At 49.2% G+C, this 27,525-nt stretch overlaps 1 protein-coding gene across 3 annotated transcripts in view; it reads left to right on the forward strand.

Moving 5' to 3' along the window:
• The window catches only part of SLC6A9 (solute carrier family 6 member 9), a 224,919-nt gene that overhangs the window by 44,860 nt on the left and 152,534 nt on the right, over nt 1–27,525 (forward strand). Inside the window, exon 3 of one of the 3 annotated variants that reach the window (XM_069735854.1) lies at nt 3,163–3,283. In XM_069735854.1, coding sequence (XP_069591955.1) covers nt 3,254–3,283 — 30 coding nt within the window. In that variant the 5' untranslated portion in view covers nt 3,163–3,253. Of the gene's footprint in view, nt 1–3,162; nt 3,284–11,681; nt 11,835–16,513; nt 16,652–27,525 lie in introns of those variants that run through there. The other 2 variants (XM_069735853.1, XM_069735852.1) reach the window with 2 other exon arrangements.

The following is a 27,525-nucleotide window of genomic DNA, read 5'->3' on the forward strand; positions in this document are numbered from 1 at the left end:
ATCGGGGGGCTGTGTGGCCCTCATGTACTGGACATGGGGAGGCTGTGTGGCCCTCATGTACTGGACATCGGGGGGCTGTGTGGCCCTCATGTACTGGACATGGGGAGGTTGTGTGGCCCTCATGTACTGGACATGGGGAGGCTGTGTGGCCCTCATGTACTGGACATGGGGAGGCTGTGTGACCCTCGTACTGGACATGGGGAGGCTGTGTGGCCCTCATGTACTGGACATGGGGAGGCTGTGTGGCCCTCATGTACTGGACATGGGGAGGCTGTGTGGCCCTCATGTACTGGACATGGGGAGGCTGTGTGGCCCTCATGTACATGACATGGGGAGGCTGTGTGGCCCTCATGTACTGGACATGGGGAGGCTGTGTGGCCCTCATGTACTGGACATGGGGAGGCTGTGTGACCCTCGTACTGGACATGGGGAGGCTGTGTGGCCCTCATGTACTGGACATGGGGAGGCTGTGTGGCCCTCATGTACTGGACATGGGGAGGCTGTGTGGCCCTCATGTACTGGACATGGGGAGGCTGTGTGGCCCTCATGTACTGGACATCAGGGGGCTGTGTGGCCCTCATGTATATGACATGGGGAGGCTGTGTGGCCCTCATGTACTGGACATCAGGAGGCTGTGTGGCCCTCATGTACTGGACATGGGGAGGCTGTGTGACCCTCATGTACTGGACATGGGGAGGCTGTGTGGCCCTCATGTACTGGACATGGGGAGGCTGTGTGACCCTCATGTACTGGACATCAGGAGGCTGTGTGGCCCTCATGTACTGGACATGGGGAGGCTGTGTGGCCCTCATGTACTGGACATGGGGAGGCTGTGTGGCCCTCATGTACTGGACATGGGGAGGCTGTGTGGCCCTCATGTACTGGACATGGGGAGGCTGTGTGGCCCTCATGTACTGGACATGGGGAGGCTGTGTGACCCTCGTACTGGACATGGGGAGGCTGTGTGGCCCTCATGTACTGGACATGGGGAGGCTGTGTGGCCCTCATGTACTGGACATGGGGAGGCTGTGTGGCCCTCATGTACTGGACATGGGGAGGCTGTGTGGCCCTCATGTACTGGACATGGGGAGGCTGTGTGGCCCTCATGTACTGGACATCGGGGGGCTGTGTGGCCCTCATGTACTGGACATCGGGGGGCTGTGTGGCCCTCATGTACTGGACATGGGGAGGCTGTGTGACCCTCGTACTGGACATGGGGAGGCTGTGTGGCCCTCATGTACTGGACATGGGGAGGCTGTGTGACCCTCGTACTGGACATGGGGAGGCTGTGTGGCCCTCATGTACTGGACATGGGGAGGCTGTGTGGCCCTCATCTACTGGACATGGGGAGGCTGTGTGGCCCTCATCTACTGGACATGGGGAGGCTGTGTGACCCTCATATACTGGACATCGGGGGGCTGTGTGGCCCTCATGTACTGGACATGGGGAGGCAGTGTGGCCCTCATCTACTGGACATGGGGAGGCTGTGTGGCCCTCATATACTGGACATCGGGGGGCTGTGTGGCCCTCATGTACTGGACATGGGGAGGCAGTGTGGCCCTCATGTACTGGACATGGGGAGGCTGTGTGGCCCTCATGTACTGGACATGGGGAGGCTGTGTGGCCCTCATGTACTGGACATCGGGGGGCTGTGTGGCCCTCATGTACTGGACATGGGGAGGCTGTGTGGCCCTCATGTACTGGACATCGGGGGGCTGTGTGGCCCTCATGTACTGGACATGGGGAGGTTGTGTGGCCCTCATGTACTGGACATGGGGAGGCTGTGTGGCCCTCATGTACTGGACATGGGGAGGCTGTGTGGCCCTCATGTACTGGACATGGGGAGGCTGTGTGGCCCTCATGTACTGGACATGGGGAGGCTGTGTGGCCCTCATGTACTGGACATCGGGGGGCTGTGTGGCCCTCATGTACTGGACATGGGGAGGTTGTGTGGCCCTCATGTACTGGACATGGGGAGGCTGTGTGGCCCTCATGTACTGGACATCGGGGGGCTGTGTGGCCCTCATGTACTGGACATGGGGAGGCAGTGTGGCCCTCATGTACTGGACATCGGGGGGCTGTGTGGCCCTCATGTACTGGACATGGGGAGGCTGTGTGGCCCTCATGTACTGGACATGGGGAGGCTGTGTGGCCCTCATGTACTGGACATCGGGGGGCTGTGTGGCCCTCATGTACTGGACATCGGGGGGCTGTGTGGCCCTCATGTACTGGACATGGGGAGGTTGTGTGGCCCTCATGTACTGGACATGGGGAGGCTGTGTGGCCCTCATGTACTGGACATCGGGGGGCTGTGTGGCCCTCATGTACTGGACATGGGGAGGCAGTGTGGCCCTCATGTACTGGACATCGGGGGGCTGTGTGGCCCTCATGTACTGGACATGGGGAGGCTGTGTGGCCCTCATGTACTGGACATGGGGAGGCTGTGTGGCCCTCATGTACTGGACATCGGGGGGCTGTGTGGCCCTCATGTACTGGACATCGGGGGGCTGTGTGGCCCTCATGTACTGGACATGGGGAGGTTGTGTGGCCCTCATGTACTGGACATGGGGAGGCTGTGTGGCCCTCATGTACTGGACATCGGGGGGCTGTGTGGCCCTCATGTACTGGACATGGGGAGGCTGTGTGGCCCTCATGTACTGGACATGGGGATGCTGTGTGGGGCTCATATGATATATAGAAGAGGCTGTATTTGGGTTCAAACGGTATATAGAGTAATGTCAGCATACTTAATTCTGCTCAGTATTGAGTGATAATATTAATTATAATATTAATAATTATATGTTGATATTAATGTGGAGCTTAATTCATTTCAGCTGATTGGTTTGGCCCTCAGTCACGGTCTCTCATGTGGCCCCTCGGGAATATTAATTGCAGCTAAGTCTCCGCTTGTGAGCAGGATGTAATCAAGAATCCTATTCACCACCAGGAAGCAGAGATTTTTAAAACAGTGAAACGCAAAGTTGTGAACTACGTAGTTTACCTGGGGCTGCCGCCTGCAGATAGTTTGGCGTGCTGGGCCACTTCTGTGGTGAGCAGCTCTCTGATTTGTGACTAGGGGAGAAAACGCTTTATCGACCTTCCGTTCCCTTATTATGTTATTTTCTCTTCGTAAATCTTCTGTTTTGTTTGATTTTCTTTCAGCTCAGAGAATTTTGTGCATGAAAACAGACGGCTGCAACTTTCACGAGCACAAACTAATCACTGGAGTCGTGGCAATCTTCACCCGAAGAACATGACAGAAAAGTGTGCTGACGGCATGTTGGTAAGATGGAGCGCTTGTTCTGGATGCCATATGTCATCCTGTCTTATAGATGGCGCTGACATATGTTGCAGCACTGTATACATGTCACGTACGAGGGGAATCACACAGTTTTAGTTTTGCTTGGTCTTGAGCTGCAGTATTTCTGTCGTCCATCACATCTGTCAGATGCAGATTTCACAGTATTGCACAGTAGGTGGTAGTGGTGCAGGTAGTAGTAGTGGTGGAGATAGTAGTGGTACTGGTGATAGTAGTGGTGGAGGTAGTACTGGTGGTAGTAGTGGTGGAGGTATTAGTAGTGGTACTGGTGGAAGTAGTGGTGGAAGTAGTATTAGTGGTGGAGTTGGTTGTAGTGGTGGTGGACATAGTAGTAGTGGTGGACGTAGTAGTAGTAGTTGAAGTGGTATTAGTAGTGGTTGAGGTGGTAGCAGTAGTGGTGGAGTCAGTAGTGGTGGAGTTGGTAGTAGTGGTGATGGACGTAGTTGTAGTGGTTGAGGTGGTAGTAGTAGTAGAGGAGTTGGTAGTAGTGGTGATGGACGTAGTTGTAGTGGTTGAGGTGGTAGTAGTAGTGGTGGAGTTGGTAGTAGTGGTGGAGTTGGGAGTAGTGGTGATGGACGTAGTACTAGTGGTTGAGGTGATAGTAGTAGTGGTGGAGTTATTAGTGGTGGAGTTGGTTGTAGTGGTTGAGGTGGTAGTAGTAGTGGTGCAGTTGGTAGTAGTGGTGATGGACGTAGTAGTAGTGGTTGAGGTGGTAGTAGTGGTGGTGGAATTATTAGTGGTGGACATAGTAGTAGTGGTTGAGGTGGTAGTAGTAGTGGTGGAGTTGGGAGTAGTGGTGATGGACGTAGTAGTAGTGGTTGAGGTGGTAGTAGTATTGGTGAAGTTGTTAGTAGTAGAGGAGTTGGTAACATAGTAACATAGTAACATAGTTAGTAAGGCCGAAAAAAGACATTTGTCCATCCAGTTCAGCCTATATTCCATCATAATAAATACCCAGATCTACGTCCTTCTACAGAACCTAATAATTGTATGATACAATATTGTTCTGCTCCAGGAAGACATCCAGGCCTCTCTTGAACCCCTCGACTGAGTTCGCCATCACCACCTCCTCAGGCAAGCAATTCCAGATTCTCACTGCCCTAACAGTAAAGAATCCTCTTCTATGTTGGTGGAAAAACCTTCTCTCCTCCAGACGCAAAGAATGCCCCCTTGTGCCCGTCACCTTCCTTGGTATAAACAGATCCTCAGCGAGATATTTGTATTGTCCCCTTATATACTTATACATGGTTATTAGATCGCCCCTCAGTCGTCTTTTTTCTAGACTAAATAATCCTAATTTCGCTAATCTATCTGGGTATTGTAGTTCTCCCATCCCCTTTATTAATTTTGTTGCCCTCCTTTGTACTCTCTCTAGTTCCATTATATCCTTCCTGAGCACCGGTGCCCAAAACTGGACACAGTACTCCATGTGCGGTCTAACTAGGGATTTGTACAGAGGCAGTATAATGCTCTCATCATGTGTATCCAGACCTCTTTTAATGCACCCCATGATCCTGTTTGCCTTGGCAGCTGCTGCCTGGCACTGGCTGCTCCAGGTAAGTTTATCATTAACTAGGATCCCCAAGTCCTTCTCCCTGTCAGATTTACCCAGTGGTTTCCCGTTCAGTGTGGTAGTAGTGGTGATGGACGTAGTACTAGTGGTTGAGGTGATAGTAGTAGTGGTGGAATTATTAGTGGTGGAGTTGTAGTGGTGGTGGACATAGTAGTAGTGGTTGAGGTGGTAGTAGTAGTGGTGGAGTTGGGAGTAGTGGTGATGGACGTAGTAGTAGTGGTTGAGGTGGTAGTAGTATTGGTGAAGTTGTTAGTAGTAGAGGAGTTGGTAGTAGTGGTGATGGACGTAGTACTAGTGGTTGAGGTGATAGTAGCAGTGGTGGAATTATTAGTGGTGGAGTTGGTTGTAGTGGTGGTGGACAGTAGTAGTGGTTGAGGTGGTAGTAGTAGTGGTGGAGTTGGGAGTAGTGGTGATGGACGTAGTACTAGTGGTTGAGGTGATAGTAGTAGTGGTGGAGTTATTAGTGGTGGAGTTGGTAGTAGTGTTGGTGGACATAGTAACATAGTAACATAGTAACATAGTAACATAGTTAGTAAGGCCGAAAAAAGACATTTGTCCATCCAGTTCAGCCTATATTCCATCATAATAAATCCCCAGATCTACGTCCTTCTACAGAACCTAATAATTGTATGATACAATATTGTTCTGCTCCAGGAAGACATCCAGGCCTCTCTTGAACCCCTCGACTGAGTTCGCCATCACCACCTCCTCAGGCAAGCAATTCCAGATTCTCACTGCCCTAACAGTAAAGAATCCTCTTCTATGTTGGTGGAAAAACCTTCTCTCCTCCAGACGCAAAGAATGCCCCCTTGTGCCCGTCACCTTCCTTGGTATAAACAGATCCTCAGCGAGATATTTGTATTGTCCCCTTATATACTTATACATGGTTATTAGATCGCCCCTCAGTCGTCTTTTTTCTAGACTAAATAATCCTAATTTCGCTAATCTATCTGGGTATTGTAGTTCTCCCATCCCCTTTATTAATTTTGTTGCCCTCCTTTGTACTCTCTCTAGTTCCATTATATCCTTCCTGAGCACCGGTGCCCAAAACTGGACACAGTACTCCATGTGCGGTCTAACTAGGGATTTGTACAGAGGCAGTATAATGCTCTCATCATGTGTATCCAGACCTCTTTTAATGCACCCCATGATCCTGTTTGCCTTGGCAGCTGCTGCCTGGCACTGGCTGCTCCAGGTAAGTTTATCATTAACTAGGATCCCCAAGTCCTTCTCCCTGTCAGATTTACCCAGTGGTTTCCCGTTCAGTGTGTAATGGTGATATTGATTCCCTCTTCCCATGTGTATAACCTTACATTTATCATTGTTAAACCTCATCTGCCACCTTTCAGCCCAAGTTTCCAACTTATCCAGATCCATCTGTAGCAGAATACTATCTTCTCTTGTATTAACTGCTTTACATAGTTTTGTATCATCTGCAAATATCGATATTTTACTGTGTAAACCTTCTACCAGATCATTAATGAATATGTTGAAGAGAACAGGTCCCAATACTGACCCCTGCGGTACCCCACTGGTCACAGCGACCCAGTTAGAGACTATACCATTTATAACCACCCTCTGCATTCTATCACTAAGCCAGTTACTAACCCATTTACACACATTTTCCCCCAGACCAAGCATTCTCATTTTGTGTACCAACCTCTTGTGCGGCACGGTATCAAACGCTTTGGAAAAATCGAGATATACCACGTCCAATGACTCACCGTGGTCCAGTCTATAGCTTACCTCTTCATAAAAACTGATTAGATTGGTTTGACAGGAGCGATTTCTCATAAACCCATGCTGATATGGAGTTAAACAGTTATTCTCATTGAGATAATCCAGAATAACATCCCTCAGAAACCCTTCAAATATTTTACCAACAATAGAGGTTAGACTTACTGGCCTATAATTTCCAGGTTCACTTTTAGAGCCCTTTTTGAATATTGGCACCACATTTGCTATGCGCCAGTCCTGCGGAACAGACCCTGTTGCTATAGAGTCACTAAAAATAAGAAATAATGGTTTATCTATTACATTACTTAGTTCTCTTAGTACTCGTGGGTGTATGCCATCCGGACCTGGAGATTTATCTATTTTAATCTTATTTAGCCGGTTTCGCACCTCTTCTTGGGTTAGATTGGTGACTCTTAATATAGGGTTTTCATTGTTTCTTGGGATTTCACCTAGCATTTCATTTTCCACCGTGAATACCGTGGAGAAGAAGGTGTTTAATATGTTAGCTTTTTCCTCGTCATCTACAACCATTCTTTCCTCACTATTTTTTAAGGGGCCTACATTTTCAGTTTTTATTCTTTTACTATTGATATAGTTGAAGAACAGTTTGGGATTAGTTTTACTCTCCTTAGCAATGTGCTTCTCTGTTTCCTTTTTGGCAGCTTTAATTAGTTTTTTAGATAAAGTATTTTTCTCCCTATAGTTTTTTAGAGCTTCAGTGGTGCCATCCTGCTTTAGTAGTGCAAATGCTTTCTTTTTACTGTTAATTGCCTGCCTTACTTCTTTGTTTAGCCACATTGGGTTTTTCCTATTTCTAGTCCTTTTATTCCCACAAGGTATAAACCGCTTACACTGCCTATTTAGGATGTTCTTAAACATTTCCCATTTATTATCTGTATTCTCATTACTAGTAGTAGTAGTTGAGGTGGTAGTAGTAGTGGTGGAGTTGGTAGTAGTGGTGATGGACGTAGTAGTAGTGGTTGAGGTGGTAGTAGTAGTGGTGGAGTTATTAGTGGTGGAGTTGGTTGTAGTGGTGGTGGACATAGTAGTAGTGGTTGAGGTGGTAGTAGTATTGGTGAAGTTGTTAGTAGTAGAGGAGTTGGTAGTAGTGGTGATGGACGTAGTACTAGTGGTTGAGATGATAGTAGTAGTGGTGGAGTTATTAGTGGTGGAGTTGGTAGTAGTGGTGGTGGACATAGTAGTAGTGGTTGAGTTGGTAGTAGTAGTGGAGGAGTTGGTTCTAGTGGTGGTGGACATAGTAGTAGTGGTTGAGGTGGTAGTAGTAGTGGTGGAGTTGGTAGTAGTGGTGGAGTTGGTTGTAGTGGTGGTGGACATAGTAGTAGTGGTTGAGGTGGTAGTAGTAGTGGTGGAGTTGGGAGTAGTGGTGATGGACGTAGTACTAGTGGTTGAGGTGATAGTAGTAGTGGTGGAGTTATTAGTGGTGGAGTTGGTAGTAGTGGTGGTGGACATAGTAGTAGTAGTTGAGGTGGTAGTAGTAGTGGTGGAGTTGGTAGTAGTGGTGATGGACGTAGTAGTAGTGGTTGAGGTGGTAGTAGTAGTGGTGGAGTTATTAGTGGTGGAGTTGGTAGTAGTGGTGGTGGACATAGTAGTAGTGGTTGAGGTGGTAGTAGTATTGGTGAAGTTGTTAGTAGTAGAGGAGTTGGTAGTAGTGGTGATGGACGTAGTACTAGTGGTTGAGATGATAGTAGTAGTGGTGGAGTTATTAGTGGTGGAGTTGGTAGTAGTGGTGGTGGACATAGTAGTAGTGAGGTGGTAGTAGTAGTGGAGGAGTTGGTTCTAGTGGTGGTGGACATAGTAGTAGTGGTTGAGGTGGTAGTAGTAGTGGTGGAGTTGGTAGTAGTGGTGGAGTTGGTTGTAGTGGTGGTGGACATAGTAGTAGTGGTTGAGGTGGTAGTAGTAGTGGTGGAGTTGGGAGTAGTGGTGATGGACGTAGTAGTAGTGGTTGAGGTGATAGTAGTAGTGGTGGAATTATTAGTGGTGGAGTTGTAGTGGTGGTGGACATAGTAGTAGTGGTTGAGGTGGTAGTAGTAGTGGTGGAGTTGGGAGTAGTGGTGATGGACGTAGTAGTAGTGGTTGAGGTGGTAGTAGTATTGGTGAAGTTGTTAGTAGTAGAGGAGTTGGTAGTAGTGGTGATGGACGTAGTACTAGTGGTTGAGGTGATAGTAGTAGTGGTGGAATTATTAGTGGTGGAGTTGTAGTGGTGGTGGACATAGTAGTAGTGGTTGAGGTGGTAGTAGTAGTGGTGGAGTTGGGAGTAGTGGTGATGGACGTAGTACTAGTGGTTGAGGTGATAGTAGTAGTGGTGGAGTTATTAGTGGTGGAGTTGGTAGTAGTGGTGGTGGACAGTAGTAGTGGTTGAGGTGGTAGTAGTAGTGGTGGAGTTGGGAGTAGTGGTGATGGACGTAGTACTAGTGGTTGAGGTGATAGTAGTAGTGGTGGAGTTATTAGTGGTGGAGTTGGTAGTAGTGGTGGTGGACATAGTAGTAGTAGTTGAGGTGGTAGTAGTAGTGGTGGAGTTGGTTGTAGTGGTGGTGGACATAGTAGTAGTGGTTGAGGTGGTAGTAGTAGTGGTGGAGTTGGTAGTAGTGGTGATGGACGTAGTAGTAGTGGTTGAGGTGGTAGTAGTAGTGGTGGAGTTATTAGTGGTGGAGTTGGTTGTAGTGGTGGTGGACATAGTAGTAGTGGTTGAGGTGGTAGTAGTATTGGTTAAGTTGTTAGTAGTAGAGGAGTTGGTAGTAATGGTGATGGACGTAGTACTAGTGGTTGAGGTGATAGTAGTAGTGGTGGAGTTATTAGTGGTGGAGTTGGTAGTAGTGGTGGTGGACATAGTAGTAGTGGTTGAGGTGGTAGTAGTAGTGGAGGAGTTGGTTCTAGTGGTGGTGGACATAGTAGTAGTGGTTGAGGTGGTAGTAGTAGTGGTGGAGTTGGTAGTAGTAGTGGTGGAGTTGGTTGTAGTGGTGGTGGACATAGTAGTAGTGGTTGAGGTGGTAGTAGTAGTGGTGGAGTTGGGAGTAGTGGTGATGGACGTAGTAGTAGTGGTTGAGGTGGTAGTAGTATTGGTGAAGTTGTTAGAAGGAGAGGAGTTGGTAGTAGTGGTAATGGACGTAGTAGTAGTGGTTGAGGTGGTAGTAGTAGTGGTGGAGTTATTAGTGGTGGAGTTGGTTGTAGTGGTGGTGGACATAGTAGTGGTTGAGGTGGTAGTAGTAGTGGTGGAGTTGGGAGTAGTGGTGATGGACGTAGTAGTAGTGGTTGAGGTGGTAGTAGTATTGGTGAAGTTGTTAGTAGTAGAGGAGTTGGTAGTAGTGGTGATGGACGTAGTACTAGTGGTTGAGGTGATAGTAGTAGTGGTGGAGTTATTAGTGGTGGAGTTGGTTGTAGTGGTGGTGGACATAGTAGTGGTTGAGGTGGTAGTAGTAGTGGTGGAGTTGGGAGTAGTGGTGATGGACGTAGTACTAGTGGTTGAGGTGATAGTAGTAGTGGTGGAGTTATTAGTGGTGGAGTTAGTTGTAGTGGTGGTGGACATAGTAGTAGTGGTTGAGGTGGTAGTAGTAGTGGTGGAGTTGGTTGTAGTGGTGGTGGACATAGTAGTAGTGGTTGAGGTGGTAGTAGTAGTGGTGGAGTTGGTAGTAGTGGTGGAGTTGGTAGTAGTGGTGATGGACGTAGTAGTAGTGGTTGAGGTGGTAGTAGTAGTGGTGGAGTTATTAGTGGTGGAGTTGGTTGTAGTGGTGGTGGACATAGTAGTAGTGGTTGAGGTGGTAGTAGTATTGGTGAAGTTGTTAGTAGTAGAGGAGTTGGTAGTAGTGGTGATGGACGTAGTACTAGTGGTTGAGGTGATAGTAGTAGTGGTGGAGTTATTAGTGGTGGAGTTGGTTGTAGTGGTGGTGGACATAGTAGTGGTTGAGGTGGTAGTAGTAGTGGTGGAGTTGGGAGTAGTGGTGATGGACGTAGTACTAGTGGTTGAGGTGATAGTAGTAGTGGTGGAGTTATTAGTGGTGGAGTTAGTTGTGGTGGTGGACATAGTAGTAGTGGTGGAGTTGGTAGTAGTGGTGATGGACGTAGTAGTAGTGGTTGAGGTGGTAGTAGTAGTGGTGGAGTTGGTAGTAGTAGTGGTGGAGTTGGGAGTAGTGGTGATGGACGTAGTAGTAGTGGTTGAGGTGGTAGTAGTATTGGTGAAGTTGTTAGTAGTAGAGGAGTTGGTAGTAGTGGTGATGGACGTAGTAGTAGTGGTTGAGGTGGTAGTAGTAGTGGTAGAGTTATTAGTGGTGGAGTTGGTTGTAGTGGTGGTGGACATAGTAGTGGTTGAGGTGGTAGTAGTAGTGGTGGAGTTGGGAGTAGTGGTGATGGACGTAGTAGTAGTGGTTGAGGTGGTAGTAGTAAGTAGTATTGGTGAAGTTGTTAGTAGTAGAGGAGTTGGTAGTAGTGGTGATGGACGTAGTACTAGTGGTTGAGGTGATAGTAGTGGTGGAGTTATTAGTGGTGGAGTTGGTTGTAGTGGTGGTGGACATAGTAGTAGTGGTTGAGGTTCTAGTAGTAGTGGTGAAGTTGTTAGTAGTAGAGGAGTTGGTAGTAGTGGTGGTGGACATAGTAGTAGTGGTTGAGGTGGTAGTAGTAGTGGTGGAGTTATTAGTGGTGGAGTTGGTTGTAGTGGTTGAGGTTCTAGTAGTAGTGGTGAAGTTGTTAGTAGTAGAGGAGTTGGTAGTAGTGGTGATGGACGTAGTAGTAGTGGTGGAGTTGGTAGTACATATAGCTTATAGTGCTGGCAGTGGCGCTAATCTTTTGCACTTTCAGTTTGCTAATAAAACCCTGTAATCGCCCCGTGAAAGAGCTTTCCTCGCCCTGTAGTAAATATACTTGGATTCCTCGCCCGTAGTAAGCAGAGCTCAGGTTTCCTCCACGTGCCGTGGAGCAAGGAGGGATTTGCTGGGTTCCCTCCTTATCATTTGCAGCAGATCCCCCCTCCTAATTCACAGAAGTGCAGAATTGGGTGATAAGTCAGAGGTGGCCGCACCCTGGGCGCACACGACCTGCTGACTTCACATGGCTTTCTCTAGTCATTCATGGTTGGGACACAGTCCCGGTGTCCAGAGATGACACCGCTGATTTGCTTCTATCTCTGTCTCGCAGGACAGATCTGACATTTAGGACGTTTCCTGTGAATCCTGAAGGGGCATTTGGCCTGTAAGGGTATGTGCACACATCAAGTAAAATTTCTACACCATATCTGCATCTCTTGGCAGGAGAAAGGCAGTTGCAAAAATGCAGGAACAATAATAATATGATTAACCCTTCCCGTTCTATTACTCGATTTACCACATGCCATGAATGCAGCAGTCACACTTTGCGCAGCAGCGTCTGCATTTGGGACAATGCTGATTTTGTCATGGGGATTCCCAGGATAGAAGGTAATGGGGGCAGGTAGAGGAGACGTCTTTGTATACAGAGCATTGGTAATCTAGTGGATCACTGATCTATAAGGGTAAGGATGCTGATAGGATGATAGGATGGAGTGGCCGTGCGATTATTTTTCAGGTGCTTATACTGAGGGTGTCCTATGTGCTCACACGGTCGTGGCCATGGAATTAGCTGCAGAGCAAGATTAACAAAAAGTATATTTCAGCTTCGGGCAAAGGAAGGCCCAGATCTAACGCTGATACCAGCACTGATACCAGGAACACCAAGAAGTGAGCCCCAATAATAAAAAGAATACAAAAGTAAAAAAACAAGTGTGTCGCCCCAGAAGCCGTGACCCACTGCACAGGCATCAGAGGATCAGACGTATAGTAGCTGATATCATGAAGCAGAAATATCCTGAATATTGGGAGGTAAAAATCACTGATAGTCGGCTGAAGATCAAACATTCCCTAAATAAGGGGTTACCGTATTTTCCGCTTTGTAAGACGCACTTTTTCCCCCCAAAATTTGGGGGGAAAATGGGGGGTGCGTCTTACAATGCGGACATACCTTATCAGTGCTGCCGCTGCGGGTGTTCAATGCTTGCCGCCACACTATCCCCTATGCTGCCTTGTGCTGTTGCTGCTGCGCTGTGTCCCCTGTGCTGCTGCCGCCAAGCTGTGTCCCCTGTGCTCCTGCCGCTGCGCTGTGTCACAGGTGCTTGCTGCCGCTCTCTGTCCCGTGCTGCATGGGGGGGCTCTCCAGTTCCATCCATGCCTTCCTGTGCAGTGGAATCTTTCCAGGAAAATGGCCGCCGGGAGGTCTCGGGAGATGAGATCTCAGTGCTGAAATCTCATCTACCGAGATCTTGCTGCTGAGATCTTCATCTGCGCATGCGCCACCTCCCGGCGGCCATTTTCCCAGAAGGAATCCACCGAACAGGAAAGCATGGATGGAGCTGCAGAGCTCCCCCATGCAGCATGGAACAGAGAGCAAGCGGCAGCACCCGGCAGCATTAGACAGACCATGGCATCAAGCATCGGTGACACAGCACGGCAGCATCACCCGGTAAAAGAGCGCGGCAGCAAGCATCAGGGATACAGCGTGGCAGCAGCACCCAGTAAAAAAAAAGTGTGGCAGCAAGCATCAGGGATACAGCATGGTGGCAGCACCCGGCAGCAAGGGACAGAGTGCAATGGCAAGCTTCGGGGACACAGCATGGCGGCAGCACACGGCAGCATGGGACAGAGTGCGACAGCAACACCCACCTCCTGCAGCAGCAATGCTGAGACCCAGCTTCACCACAGCCACCACCCCGGTAAGCAATAAGATGCATGGATTATAAGAAGCACCACCATTTTATTAAAAATGTTTTTTTCCTATTTTTCTCCTCAAAATTTGGGGTGCGTCTTATAATCCGGAGCGTCTTATAAAGCGAAAAATACGGTAATTGCCCATAACCAATCTATGATAACAATAAGATCATAATAATTATGTGTGGCCATTATACTGTATGGAGCATCATGTGAGGCCATTGTACAGTATGGAGCATCATGGGTGGACATACAGTATGGAGCATCATGTGCGGTCATTATACAGTATGGAGCATCATGTGTGGCCATTATACAGTATGGGGCATCATGTCTGGCCATTATACAGTATAGAGCATCATGTGCGGTCATTATACAGTATGGAGCACTGTGTAGCCATTATATAGTATGGAGCATCATGTGTGGCCATAATACAGTATGGAGCATCATGTGCGGTCATTATACAATATGGAGCATCATGTGCGGCCATTATACAGTATGGAGCATCATGTGCGGCCATTATACAGTATAGAGCATCATGTGTGGCCATTATACAGTATAGAGCATCATGTGTGGCCATTATACAGTATGGAGCATCATGTGTGGCCATTATACAATATGGAGCATCATGTGTGGCCATTATACAGTATGGAGCATCATGTGTGGTCATTATACAGTATAGAGCATCATGTGTGGCCATTATACAGTATGGAGCATCATGTGTGGTCATTATACAGTATGGAGCATCATGTGCGGCCATTATACAGTATGGAGCATTATGTGCAGTCATTATACAGTATAGAGCATCATGTGTGGCCATTATACAGTATGGAGCATCATGTGTGGTTATTATACAGTATGGAGCATCATGTGTAGCCATTATACAGTATGGAGCATCATGTGTGGTCATTATACAGTATGGAGCATCATGTGCGGCCATTATACAGTATGGAGCATCATGTGTGGTCATTATACAGTATGGAGCATCATGTGGGGTCATTATACAGTATGGAGCATCATGTGGGGTCATTATACAGTATGGAGCATCATGTGGGGTCATTATACAGTATGGAGCATCATGTGCGGCCATTATACAGTATGGAGCATCATGTGGGGTCATTATACTGTATGGAGCATCATGTGTGGCCATTATACAGTATGGAGCATCATGTGGGGTCATTATACAGTATGGAGCATCATGTGTGGCCATTATACAGTATGGAGCATCATGTGCAGTCATTATACAGTATGGAGCACTGTATGGCCATTATACAGTATGGAGCATCATGTGTGGCCATTATACAGTATGGAGCATCATGTGGGGTCATTATACAGTATGGAGCATCATGTGCGGCCATTATACAGTATGGAGCATCATGTGCAGTCATTATACAGTATGGAGCATCATGTGCGGTCATTATACAGTATAGAGCATCATGTGTGGCCATTATACAGTATGGAGCATCATGTGTGGTTATTATACAGTATGGAGCATCATGTGTAGCCATTATACAGTATGGAGCATCATGTGTGGTCATTATACAGTATGGAGCATCATGTGCGGCCATTATACAGTATGGAGCATCATGTGTGGTCATTATACAGTATGGAGCATCATGTGGGGTCATTATACAGTATGGAGCATCATGTGGGGTCATTATACAGTATGGAGCATCATGTGGGGTCATTATACAGTATGGAGCATCATGTGCGGCCATTATACAGTATGGAGCATCATGTGGGGTCATTATACTGTATGGAGCATCATGTGTGGCCATTATACAGTATGGAGCATCATGTGGGGTCATTATACAGTATGGAGCATCATGTGTGGCCATTATACAGTATGGAGCATCATGTGCAGTCATTATACAGTATGGAGCACTGTATGGCCATTATACAGTATGGAGCATCATGTGTGGCCATTATACAGTATGGAGCATCATGTGTGGCCATTATACAGTATGGAGCATCATGTGTGGCCATTATACAGTATGGAGCATCATGTGCAGTCATTATACAGTATGGAGCACTGTATGGCCATTATACAGTATGGAGCATCATGTGGGGTCATTATACAGTATGGAGCATCATGTGCGGCCATTATACAGTATGGAGCATCATGTGCAGTCATTATACAGTATGGAGCACTGTATGGCCATTATACAGTATGGAGCATCATGTGCAGCCATTATACAGTATGGAGCATCATGTGGGGCCATTATACAGTATGGAGCATCATGTGCGGCCATTATACAGTATGGAGCATCATGTGGGGCCATTATACAGTATGGAGCATCATGTGTGGCCATTATACAGTATGGAGCATCATGTGTGGTCATTATACAGTATGGAGCATCATGTGCGGCCATTATACAGTATGGAGCATCATGTGTGGCCATTATACAGTATGGAGCATCATGTGGGGCCATTATACAGTATAGAGCATCATGTGTGGCCATTATACAGTATGGAGCATCATGTGGGGCCATTATACAGTATGGAGCATCATGTGCGGCCATTATACAGTATGGAGCATCATGTGTGGCCATTATACAGTATGGAGCATCATGTGGGATCATTATACAGTATGGAGCATCATGTGTGGTCATTATACAGTATGGAGCATCATGTGTGGCCATTATACAGTATGGAGCATCATGTGCGGCCATTATACAGTATGGAGCATCATGTGTGGCCATTATACAGTATGGAGCATCATGTCAGTGGATGATGGGAGTAGTATGCCCACTATGCCTGGACATCCAGGATCTCACCTTTAACCCCTTCTGGACTGGGTGATGTTCTGTGCTTTGGTTTGCTATCCGTTGGACGAGTTGTTGTTGTGATGACTCCTCTCACCTCTGTGTTCAATGTTGTGGAAAATGGAGAAAATCTCCGGGGCCGTGACAACCGCGACACCTAACATCAACACCCCAAGCGTCAGCGCCGTGCGCAGCCCCCAGTGTCACCGCCCGCCTCAGCGGAGGAAGGAGATCCCTTCCTCAGCACTTAAGCTGCTGAGGTAAAGTGAAAGCTGCTGAGGTAAAGTGAAAGCTGAGCCCTGATTGGCTATAATGAAAGCTGAGCCCTGATTGGCTATAATGAAAGCTGAGCCCTGATTGGCTATAATGAAAGCTGAGCCCTGGTTGCTGTGGGAGACAGCGTTAGTGCTCCTATAAGGCGCCTCATCCTGTGGGGCCGATTATTGGGGCCCGGCCTGCACTGTGGACACATTAATGGATCCGATCACCGCTGTCTCCCCCATTATCGGTTCAGATCTCACATGAGTGGAGTCAGGTGAGCAGAACACGGGACGGCGGGGCCCGCACCGAGGAGCGCCCGGGGCCATGGCCGCGTTGTTATGGTTACACTCTGCTCGGATCTCAGTAATGGCGGTCAAGGTGTTGGGCTGATGGGAAAGTGGCGCCATCGTCTACACGAGCGCCGGCGGGAATCGGCCGATTCTGAGGAGATCAAGCAGTTTTGTTCTGTTTTTCTGGTGTTTGACGCCCACATACCGGAACATGGACGCCGAGTAGTGAGGAGCGAGTGTGCTCGGTCCCTGGGTTATCTGGGGCGTGCTCGGGTGGTCTCTGGGGCGTGCTCGGGTGGTCTCTGGGGCGTGCTCGGGTGGTCTCTGGGGCGTGCTCGGGTGGTCTCTGGGGCGTGCTCGGGTGGTCTCTGGGGCGTGCTCGGGTGGTATCTGGGGCGTGCTCGGGTGGTATCTGGGGCGTGCTCGGGTGGTATCTGGGGCGTGCTCGGGTGGTATCTGGGGCGTGCTCGGGTGGTATCTGGGGCGTGCTCGGGTGGTATCTGGGGCGTGCTCGGGTGGTATCTGGGGCGTGCTCGGGTGGTATCTGGGGCGTGCTCGGGTGGTATCTGGGGCGTGCTCGGGTGGTATCTGGGGCGTGCTCGGGTGGTATCTGGGGCGTGCTCGGGTGGTATCTGGGGCGTGCTCGGGTGGTATCTGGGGCGTGCTCGGGTGGTATCTGGGGCGTGCTCGGGTGGTATCTGGGGCGTGCTCGGGTGGTATCTGGGGCGTGCTCGGGTGGTATCTGGGGCGTGCTCGGGTGGTATCTGGGGCGTGCTCGGGTGGTATCTGGGGCGTGCTCGGGTGGTATCTGGGGCGTGCTCGGTCCCTGGGTTTTCTGAGCATGCTCGGGTGGTCTCTGGGGCGTGCTCGGGTGGTCTCTGGGGCGTGCTCGGGTGGTATCTGGGGCGTGCTCGGGTGGTCTCTGGGTATCTGGGGCGTGCTCGGGTGGTCTCTGGGTATCTGGGGCGTGCTCGGGTGGTCTCTGGGTATCTGGGGCGTGCTCGGGTGGTCTCTGGGTATCTGGGGTGGTCTCTGGGTATCTGGGGCGTGCTCGGGTAGTCTCTGGGTATCTGGGGCGTGCTCGGGTGGTCTCTGGGCGTGCTCGGGTGGTCTCTGGGCGTGCTCGGGTGGTCTCTGGGCGTGCTCGGGTGGTCTCTGGGGCGTGCTCGGGTGGTCTCTGGGTATCTGGGGCGTGCTCGGGTGGTCTCTGGGTATCTGGGGCGTGCTCGGGTGGTCTCTGGGTATCTGGGGTGGTCTCTGGGTATCTGGGGTGGTCTCTGGGTATCTGGGGCGTGCTCGGGTGGTCTCTGGGTATCTGGGGCGTGCTCCGGTGGTCTCTGGGTATCTGGGGCGTGCTCGGGTGGTCTCTGGGTATCTGGGGCGTGCTCGGGTGGTCTCTGGGTATCTGGGGCGTGCTCGGGTGGTCTCTGGGTATCTGGGGCGTGCTCGGGTGGTCTCTGGGTATCTGGGGCGTGCTCGGGTGGTCTCTGGGTATCTGGGGCGTGCTCGGGTGGTCTCTGGGTATCTGGGGCGTGCTCGGGTGGTCTCTGGGTATCTGGGGCGTGCTCGGGTGGTCTCTGGGTATCTGGGGTGGTCTCTGGGTATCTGGGGCGTGCTCGGGTGGTATCTGGGGCGTGCTCGGGTGGTATCTGGGGCGTGCTCGGGTGGTATCTGGGGCGTGCTCGGGTGGTATCTGGGGCGTGCTCGGGTGGTATCTGGGGCGTGCTCGGGTGGTATCTGGGGCGTGCTCGGGTGGTATCTGGGGCGTGCTCGGGTGGTATCTGGGGCGTGCTCGGGTGGTATCTGGGGCGTGCTCGGGTGGTATCTGGGGCGTGCTCGGTCCCTGGGTTTTCTGAGCATGCTCGGGTGGTCTCTGGGGCGTGCTCGGGTGGTCTCTGGGGCGTGCTCGGGTGGTATCTGGGGCGTGCTCGGGTGGTCTCTGGGTATCTGGGGCGTGCTCGGGTGGTCTCTGGGTATCTGGGGCGTGCTCGGGTGGTCTCTGGGTATCTGGGGCGTGCTCGGGTGGTCTCTGGGTATCTGGGGTGGTCTCTGGGTATCTGGGGCGTGCTCGGGTAGTCTCTGGGTATCTGGGGCGTGCTCGGGTGGTCTCTGGGCGTGCTCGGGTGGTCTCTGGGCGTGCTCGGGTGGTCTCTGGGCGTGCTCGGGTGGTCTCTGGGGCGTGCTCGGGTGGTCTCTGGGTATCTGGGGCGTGCTCGGGTGGTCTCTGGGTATCTGGGGCGTGCTCGGGTGGTCTCTGGGTATCTGGGGTGGTCTCTGGGTATCTGGGGTGGTCTCTGGGTATCTGGGGCGTGCTCGGGTGGTCTCTGGGTATCTGGGGCGTGCTCCGGTGGTCTCTGGGTATCTGGGGCGTGCTCGGGTGGTCTCTGGGTATCTGGGGCGTGCTCGGGTGGTCTCTGGGTATCTGGGGCGTGCTCGGGTGGTCTCTGGGTATCTGGGGCGTGCTCGGGTGGTCTCTGGGTATCTGGGGCGTGCTCGGGTGGTCTCTGGGTATCTGGGGCGTGCTCGGGTGGTCTCTGGGTATCTGGGGCGTGCTCGGGTGGTCTCTGGGTATCTGGGGCGTGCTCGGGTGGTCTCTGGGTATCTGGGGTGGTCTCTGGGTATCTGGGGCGTGCTCGGGTGGTCTCTGGGTATCTGGGCGTGCTCGGGTGGTCTCTGGGTATCTGGGGTGGTCTCTGGGTATCTGGGGCGTGCTCAGGTGGTCTCTGGGTATCTGGGGCGTGCTCGGGTGGTCTCTGGGTATCTGGGGCGTGCTCGGGTGGTCTCTGGGTATCTGGGGCGTGCTCGGGTGGTCTCTGGGTATCTGGGGCGGTCTCTGGGTATCTGGGGTGGTCTCTGGGTATCTGGGGCGTGCTCGGGTGGTCTCTGGGTATCTGGGGCGTGCTCGGGTGGTCTCTGGGTATCTGGGGCGTGCTCGGGTGGTCTCTGGGTGTCTGGGGTGTGCTCGGGTGGTCTCTGGGTATCTGGGGCGTGCTCGGGTGGTCTCTGGGTATCTGGGGCGTGCTCGGGTGGTCTCTGTGCCCGAAGGAGGACTAGCATGTGTAACAATTTCAAACAGGTGGATATGGTGCCTGGCTGCTATCCGGAGGATATCCTGGACTGTGTACGGCCGTGTGAGTAAAGAGACTGTGATACAGCGATGCAGGACACCCATGAGAACTAGTCAGAGGAGGGCTGGCGTGTGTAGTGTCTGCAACATATGAGGCTGTGTGTATGGAGACTGCAATATGGCGTGCGGTCACCCAGGGAAACTGGACAAGGGAAGTCTGGCCTGTTTAGGGACTGCAAATCTAAAGCCATGTGATTTCTATTGCTATGAACTGGTGTGAACTGAACACGGATAATATTCACTGAAGTTATATGTGTTTATGTGAATTGGACTTTAATGCTGTGAGGAAACACATTAAAGAGACTTTTGTGTTGGAACTTTGTGGGTCACTGCCTCTTCACTGCGTACGATGCTACTGCAGCCTTAGGCTGCCGTCACACTATCAGTATTTGGTCAGTATTTTACATCAGTATTTGCAGCCACAACCAGGAGTGGGTGATAAATGCAGAAGTGGTGCGTATGTTTCTAATAAAGGTACCGTCACACTGAACGATATCGCTAGCGATCCGTGACGTTAGAGCGTTCCTGGCTAGCGATATCGTTGTGTTTGACAGGCAGCAGCGATCAGGATCCTGCTGGGTGATCGTTGGTCGGAGCAGAAAGTCCAGAACTTTATTTCGTCGCTGGATCTCCCGCAGACATCGCTGAATCGGCGTGTGACGCCGATTCAGCGATGTCTTCACTGGTAAACATCGGGTTGCTAAGCGCAGGGCCGCGCTTAGTAACCCGATGTTTACCCTGGTTACCAGCATAAACGTAAAAAAAAAAAACACTACATACTTGCCTTCCAGTGTCTGTCCCCCGGCGCTCTGCTTCTCTGCACTGTGTAAGCGCCAGCCGGAAAGCAGAGCACAGCGGTGACGTCACCGCTCTGCTTTACGGCTGGCACTCAGTCAGTGCAGAGAAGCAGAGCGCCGGGGGACAGACACTGGAAGGTAAGTATGTAGTGTTTTTTTTTTTTTTACGTTTACGCTGGTAACCAGAGTAAACATCGGGTTACTAAGCGCGGTTCTGCACTTAGTAACCCGATGTTTACCCTGGTTACCAGGGGACTTCGCATAGTTGGTCGCTGGAGAGCGGTCTGTGTGACAGATCTCCAGCGACCACATAGCGACGCAGCGATCGGGATCGTTGTCTAGATCGCTGCAGCGTCGCTAAATGTGAGGGGGCCTTTATACTTTTCCTCTATTTGTTGCATTCCTGGTTTTGGCTTATAAATACTGATGTAAACTACTGACCAAATACTGCTAGTGTGACGGCAGCCTTATACTGAGGACGCTCTGTGCAGATGTCGGGGGTCTGGTATAATTACTCTATACGCTCTGTATTGCAGATGTCGGGGGTCCGGTATAATTACTCTATACGCTCTGTATTGCAGATGTCGGGGGTCCGGTATAATTACTCTATACGCTCTGTATTGCAGATGTCGGGGGTCCGGTATAATTACTCTGCACGCTCTGTATTGCAGATGTCGGGGGTCCGGTATAATTACTCTGCACGCTCTGTATTGCAGATGTCGGGGGTCCGGTATAATTACTCTGCACGCTCTGTATTGCAGATGTCGGGGGTCCGGTATAATTACTCTGCACGCTCTGTATTGCAGATGTCGGGGGTCCGGTATAATTACTCTGCACGCCCTGCATTGCAGATGTCGGGGGTCCGGTATAATTACTCTATACGCTCTGTATTGCAGATGTCGGGGGTCCGGTATAATTACTCTATACTCTCTGTATTGCAGATGTCGGGGGTCCGGTATAATTACTCTGCACGCTCTGTATTGCAGATGTCGGGGGTCCGGTATAATTACTCTGCACGCCCTGTATTGCAGATGTCGGGGGTCCGGTATAATTACTCTGCACGCTCTGTATTGCAGATGTCGGGGGTCCGGTATAATTACTCTGCACGCTCTGTATTGCAGATGTCGGGGGTCCGGTATAATTACTCTATACGCTCTGTATTGCAGATGTCGGGGGTCCGGTATAATTACTCTGCACGCTCTGTATTGCAGATGTCGGGGGTCCGGTATAATTACTCTGCACGCTCTGTATTGCAGATGTCGGGGGTCCGGTATAATTACTCTGCACGCTCTGTATTGCAGATGTCGGGGGTCCGGTATAATTACTCTGCACGCCCTGTATTGCAGATGTCGGGGGTCCGGTATAATTACTCTGCACGCCCTGCATTGCAGGTGTTATTAGTCCGTGCCTCTGGTAGAGATGTCAGGACTCGTTCATTCCCTTGTTGGAGCTGTGAATTCTTCAGACTCATTTTTTTGACATTTTGCTGCTCAGAAGGTTTGGCCACAATGGAGCCGCTGACCTTCCTCCTGACCTCTGCTCGGATCGGGCTTCCGGCCCAGGTGGAGGTCACCAGCAAGCAGAGAGGTTACTGGAAAGATGAGGGTGATCCCCCATAGAGAAGGAATGTTGTTGAGCAGATACTGGAACTTTCCGGAACATCAATCAATAATAATGGTTTCCGACCTTTTCCACCTTGTCTGTACAAATCCATTAGAAACTAAAATTATTTTGGGTAGAAAAGGAGAATAATGTAATTGTGTAAATCTGCACGCCCTTATACTAAAGGTACCGTTACACTATACGATTTACCAACGATCACGAGCAGCGATACGACCTGGCCGTGATAGTTGGTAAGTCGTTGTGTGGTCACACAGACCGCTCTCTCCAGCGACCAACGATCCGGGGAACGACTTCGGCATCGTTGAAACTGTCTTCAACAATGCCGAAGTCCCCGGGTAACCAGGGTAAACATTGGGTTACTAAGCGCAGGGCCGCGCTTAGCAACCTGATATTTACCCTGGTTACCATTGTAAAAGTTAAAAAAAAAAAAACACTACATACTCACATTCTTATGTCTGTCACGTCCCCCGGCGTCCACAGGGTTAAAACTGCTTTCGGAAGGAGCGCTGCTAATGCACGCGCTCGGGCCGAGAGCTTCCCTGCACTGACTGTCAGCGCCGGCAGTAACAGCGGTGACGTCATTGCTGTGCTCTGCTTTATGGCCGGCGCTGACAGTCAGTGCAGGGAAGCTCTCGGCCCGAGCGCCTGCATTAGCAGCGCTCCTTCCGAAAGCAGTTTTAACCCTGTGGACGCCGGGGGACGTGACAGACATAAGAATGTGAGTATGTAGTGATTTTTTTTTTTGTTTGTTTTTTTTTTTTAACTATGGTAACCAGGGTAAATATCGGGTTACTAAGCGCGGCCCTGTGCTTAGTAATCCGATGTTTACCCTGGTTACAGGTGAACACATCGCTGGATCAGTGTCACACACGCCGATCCAGCGATGACAGCGGGTGATCAGCAACCAAAAAAAGGTCCTGGTCGCTGGTCGCTGTCACACCTAACGAGATCGTTAGTGGGATCGTTGCTACGTCACAAAAAGCGTGACGTTGCAACGATATCCTTAACGATATCGTTGTGTAAAGGCACCTTAAGGCCGGGGTCACACTAGCGTATGGCATCGGATGCGATATGCTAATGACCCTCGGCTCCTGCTCTGCTGCAAGCGGAGCCGAGTATCGTGCGTCTGTGGCCTGACCCTGTCACACAGAGCGGAGGAAGCAGAGACATGACTTTCTCCATCTCCTCCATAGCCGGGGTCCACGTTTAGCGCACAGCACTCGGATAATAATAATAATCTTTATTCATATAGCGCCAACATATTCCGCAGCGCTTTACAGTTTAACAGTTTCAAACACAAAAGTCATAAGTAACAACGTTAACAATACAATAATTAAAGCACAATAAGCCGCCCCTGCTCGTGAGAGCTTACAATCTACAATGAGGTGGGGAGATACAAAGTACAGGTGTGTATTTACAATGATGTATTTACAATGAGGGTCCGGCCATCTTCAGGGGGTGGGGAATAGATGGAGATAGTGAATGGGCTACACACAAACATAACATGACTGATTAGTGAACGTGATAGGCCGCTCTGAACAAATGTGTTTTGAGCGAGCGCCTAAAACTATGCAAATTATGGATGGTCCTAATATCTAATATAACTCGGATGATATGAGTGATGGGCGCTGTCTCACTCATACGCTTATATGGGGCGAGTGAGCAGATTCTCGGCCGAGTGTTGGTGACAATGGCAGCACGCTGAGATTTCACTCAGACACTGACAACGGCCGAGAAAAAAATCAGGGATGTGAGCTGCCCCATAGAAGAATACATAGTAACATAGTAACATAGTTACTAAGGCCGAAAAAAGACATTTGTCCATCCAGTTCAGCCTATATTCCATCATAATAAATCCCCAGATCTACGTCCTTCTACAGAACCTAATAATTGTATGATACAATATTGTTCTGCTCCAGGAAGACATCCAGGCCTCTCTTGAACCCCTCGACTGAGTTCGCCATCACCACCTCCTCAGGCAAGCAATTCCAGATTCTCACTGCCCTAACAGTAAAGAATCCTCTTCTATGTTGGTGGAAAAACCTTCTCTCCTCCAGACGCAAAGAATGCCCCCTTGTGCCCGTCACCTTCCTTGGTATAAACAGATCCTCAGCGAGATATTTGTATTGTCCCCTTATATACTTATACATGGTTTAGATCGCCCCTCAGTCGTCTTTTTTCTAGACTAAATCCTAATTTCGCTAATCTATCTGGGTATTGTAGTTCTCCCATCCCCTTTATTAATTTTGTTGCCCTCCTTTGTACTCTCTCTAGTTCCATTATATCCTTCCTGAGCACCGGTGCCCAAAACTGGACACAGTACTCCATGTGCGGTCTAACTAGGGATTTGTACAGAGGCAGTATAATGCTCTCATCATGTGTATCCAGACCTCTTTTAATGCACCCCATGATCCTGTTTGCCTTGGCAGCTGCTGCCTGGCACTGGCTGCTCCAGGTAAGTTTATCATTAACTAGGATCCCCAAGTCCTTCTCCCTGTCAGATTTACCCAGTGGTTTCCCATTCAGTGTGTAATGGTGATATTGATTCCTTCTTCCCATGTGTATAACCTTACATTTATCATTGTTAAACCTCATCTGCCACCTTTCAGCCCAAGTTTCCAACTTATCCAGATCCATCTGTAGCAGAATACTATCTTCTCTTGTATTAACTGCTTTACATAGTTTTGTATCATCTGCAAATATCGATATTTTACTGTGTAAACCTGGTACTGGTCCGAGTGCTTTGTGTTTGTTTTTTAATCGCATAGCACTCGTCTGTATTACGCTCGAGTGTGACTCCGGCCCAATACTGTTTTGCAGTCCTTTTGTGTATTTCTGGCAGCGGTCAGGTTTTTTGGGGGTTGGAGGTCCATCGCTCGGCACATCTTAGATTGACGATCTTTACCGGCTCCTCCTTGCAGCAGTTCCACATGTGTCAGATTGCGGGGACATCTCCTATGTACAGCGCCCTCTTCATGTCACCACAGATTGCGGGATATCTCCTCTGTACAGCCCCTGTTCAGCTCACCACAGACTGCCCCTTGGGTTCAGGTCGGGGCTCGGCCGTTCCAAAACTTCCATCTTTTTCTGGTGAAGCCATTTGTGGTGAAATATGTGCATATCTATATGTGTGTAGTGACATATGTCTAGGGTTATATGTGTAACTGGCAGTAGTTGAACATCTGTCCTGAAACTGCAGGCCTCACAAAGGTCACAGCATACATATCTTGAGAAGGCAGACTAATGTCTCCACTTTCGCCAGGGGGTTATTCTGGGAACCAAGAAAAAGGGAAACATTTGACACCTCCTCGCTCTTTGAAGAGAGATGTCAATTACAGCCTGAAACCATCTATCTGTGAGAACTTTTACACAGGGAATCTCAGAGCAAATAATTTATTCATTGGGGGAGCCGCTGCGGTCCAATCAAAAAACAAGCAATTATGATATAAACCCGAGGGGCTGGTCTAGAAATCTGATCTCCGGAGTAAAGCTATATATTAGGCCTGTATACATAGAATCGTGTTCACATGTGAGGACAGCCTGGGAAGCTGATGTGTTCCACTGACTCCATATTCACCCCCACCTCAGGGAGCAGAAAGCAGACTACAAAATTAGACGTTTCTGGAAGTTTGCTCCTGTTTATTTTATACTGTTTTGCATACGTGTCTTTTTATTATCATATTTTTATACCTTTTTCTTACTGTAAGCACTGAACCTTTTTGTATTAAAGCATAAAACTTTAACCCCTTCATGACCCAGCCTATTTTGACCTTAATGACCTGGCCGTTTTTTGCAATTCTGACCAGTGTCCCTTTATGAGGTAATAACTCAGGAACGCTTCAACGGATCCTAGCGGTTCTGAGATTGTTTTTTCGTGACATATTGGGCTTCATGTTAGTGGTAAATTTAGGTCAATAAATTCTGCGTTTATTTGTGATAAAAACGGAAATTTGGCGAAAATTTCGCAATTTTCACATTTTGAATTTTTATTCTGTTAAACCAGAGAGTTATGTGACACAAAATAGTTAATAAATAACATTTCCCACATGTCTACTTTACACCAGCACAATTTTGGAAACAAAATTTTTTTTTGCTAGGAAGTTATAAGAGTTAAAATTTGACCAGCGATTTCTCATTTTTACAACGAAATTTACAAAACCATTTTTTTTAGGGACCACCTCACATTTGAAGTCAGTTTGAGGGGTCTATATGGCTGAAAATACCCAAAAGTGACACCATTCTAAAAAATGCACCCCTCAAGGTGCTCAAAACCACATTCAAGAAGTTTTTTAACCCTTCAGGTGCTTCACAGCAGCAGAAGCAACATGGAAGGAAAAAATGAACATTTAACTTTTTAGTCACAAAAATTATCTTTTAGCAACATTTTTTTTATTTTCCCAATGGTACAAGGAGAAACTGAACCACGAAAGTTGTTGTCCAATTTGTCCTGAGTACGCTGATACCTCATATGTGGGGGTAAACCACTGTTTGGGCGCACGGCAGGGCTTGGAAGGGAAGGAGCGCCATTTGACTTTTTGAATGAAAAATTGGCTCCACTCTTTAGCGGACACCATGTCACGTTTGGAGAGCCCCCGTGTGCCTAAAAATTGGAGCTCCCCCACACGTGACCCCATTTTGGAAACTAGACGCCCCAAGGAACTTATCTAGATGCATAGTGAGAACTTTAAACCCCCGGGGGCTTCACAAATTGATCCGTAAAAATGAAAAAGTACTTTTTTTTTCACAAAAAAATTCTTTTAGCCTCAATTTTTTTCATTTTCACATGGGCAACAGGATAAAATGGATCCTAAAATTTGTTGGGCAATTTCTCATGAGTACACCGATACCTCACATGTGGGGGTAAACCACTGTTTGGGCACATGGTAAGGTTCGGAAGGGAAGGAGCGCCATTTGACTCTTTGAATGAAAAATTATCTCCATCGTTAGCGGACACCATGTCGTGTTTGGAGAGCCCCCGTGTGCCTAAACATTGGAGCTCCCCCACAAATGACCCCATTTTGGAAACTAGACCCCCCAAGGAACTTATCTAGATGCATATTGAGCACTTTAAACCCTCAGGTGCTTCACAAATTGATCTGTAAAAATGAAAAAGTACTTTTTTTTTCACAAAAAAATTCTTTTCGCCTCAGTTTTTCATTTTCACATGGGCAATAGGATAAAATGAATCCTAAAATTTGTTGGGCAATTTCTCCCGAGTACGCCGATACCTCATATGTGGGGGTAAACCACTGTTTGGGCACACGGCAGGGCTCGGAAGGGAAGGCGCGCCATTTGACTTTTTGAATGGAAA

Source organism: Ranitomeya imitator, chromosome 8 (assembly GCF_032444005.1).
Source record: "Ranitomeya imitator isolate aRanImi1 chromosome 8, aRanImi1.pri, whole genome shotgun sequence".
NCBI lineage: Eukaryota > Metazoa > Chordata > Amphibia > Anura > Dendrobatidae > Ranitomeya > Ranitomeya imitator.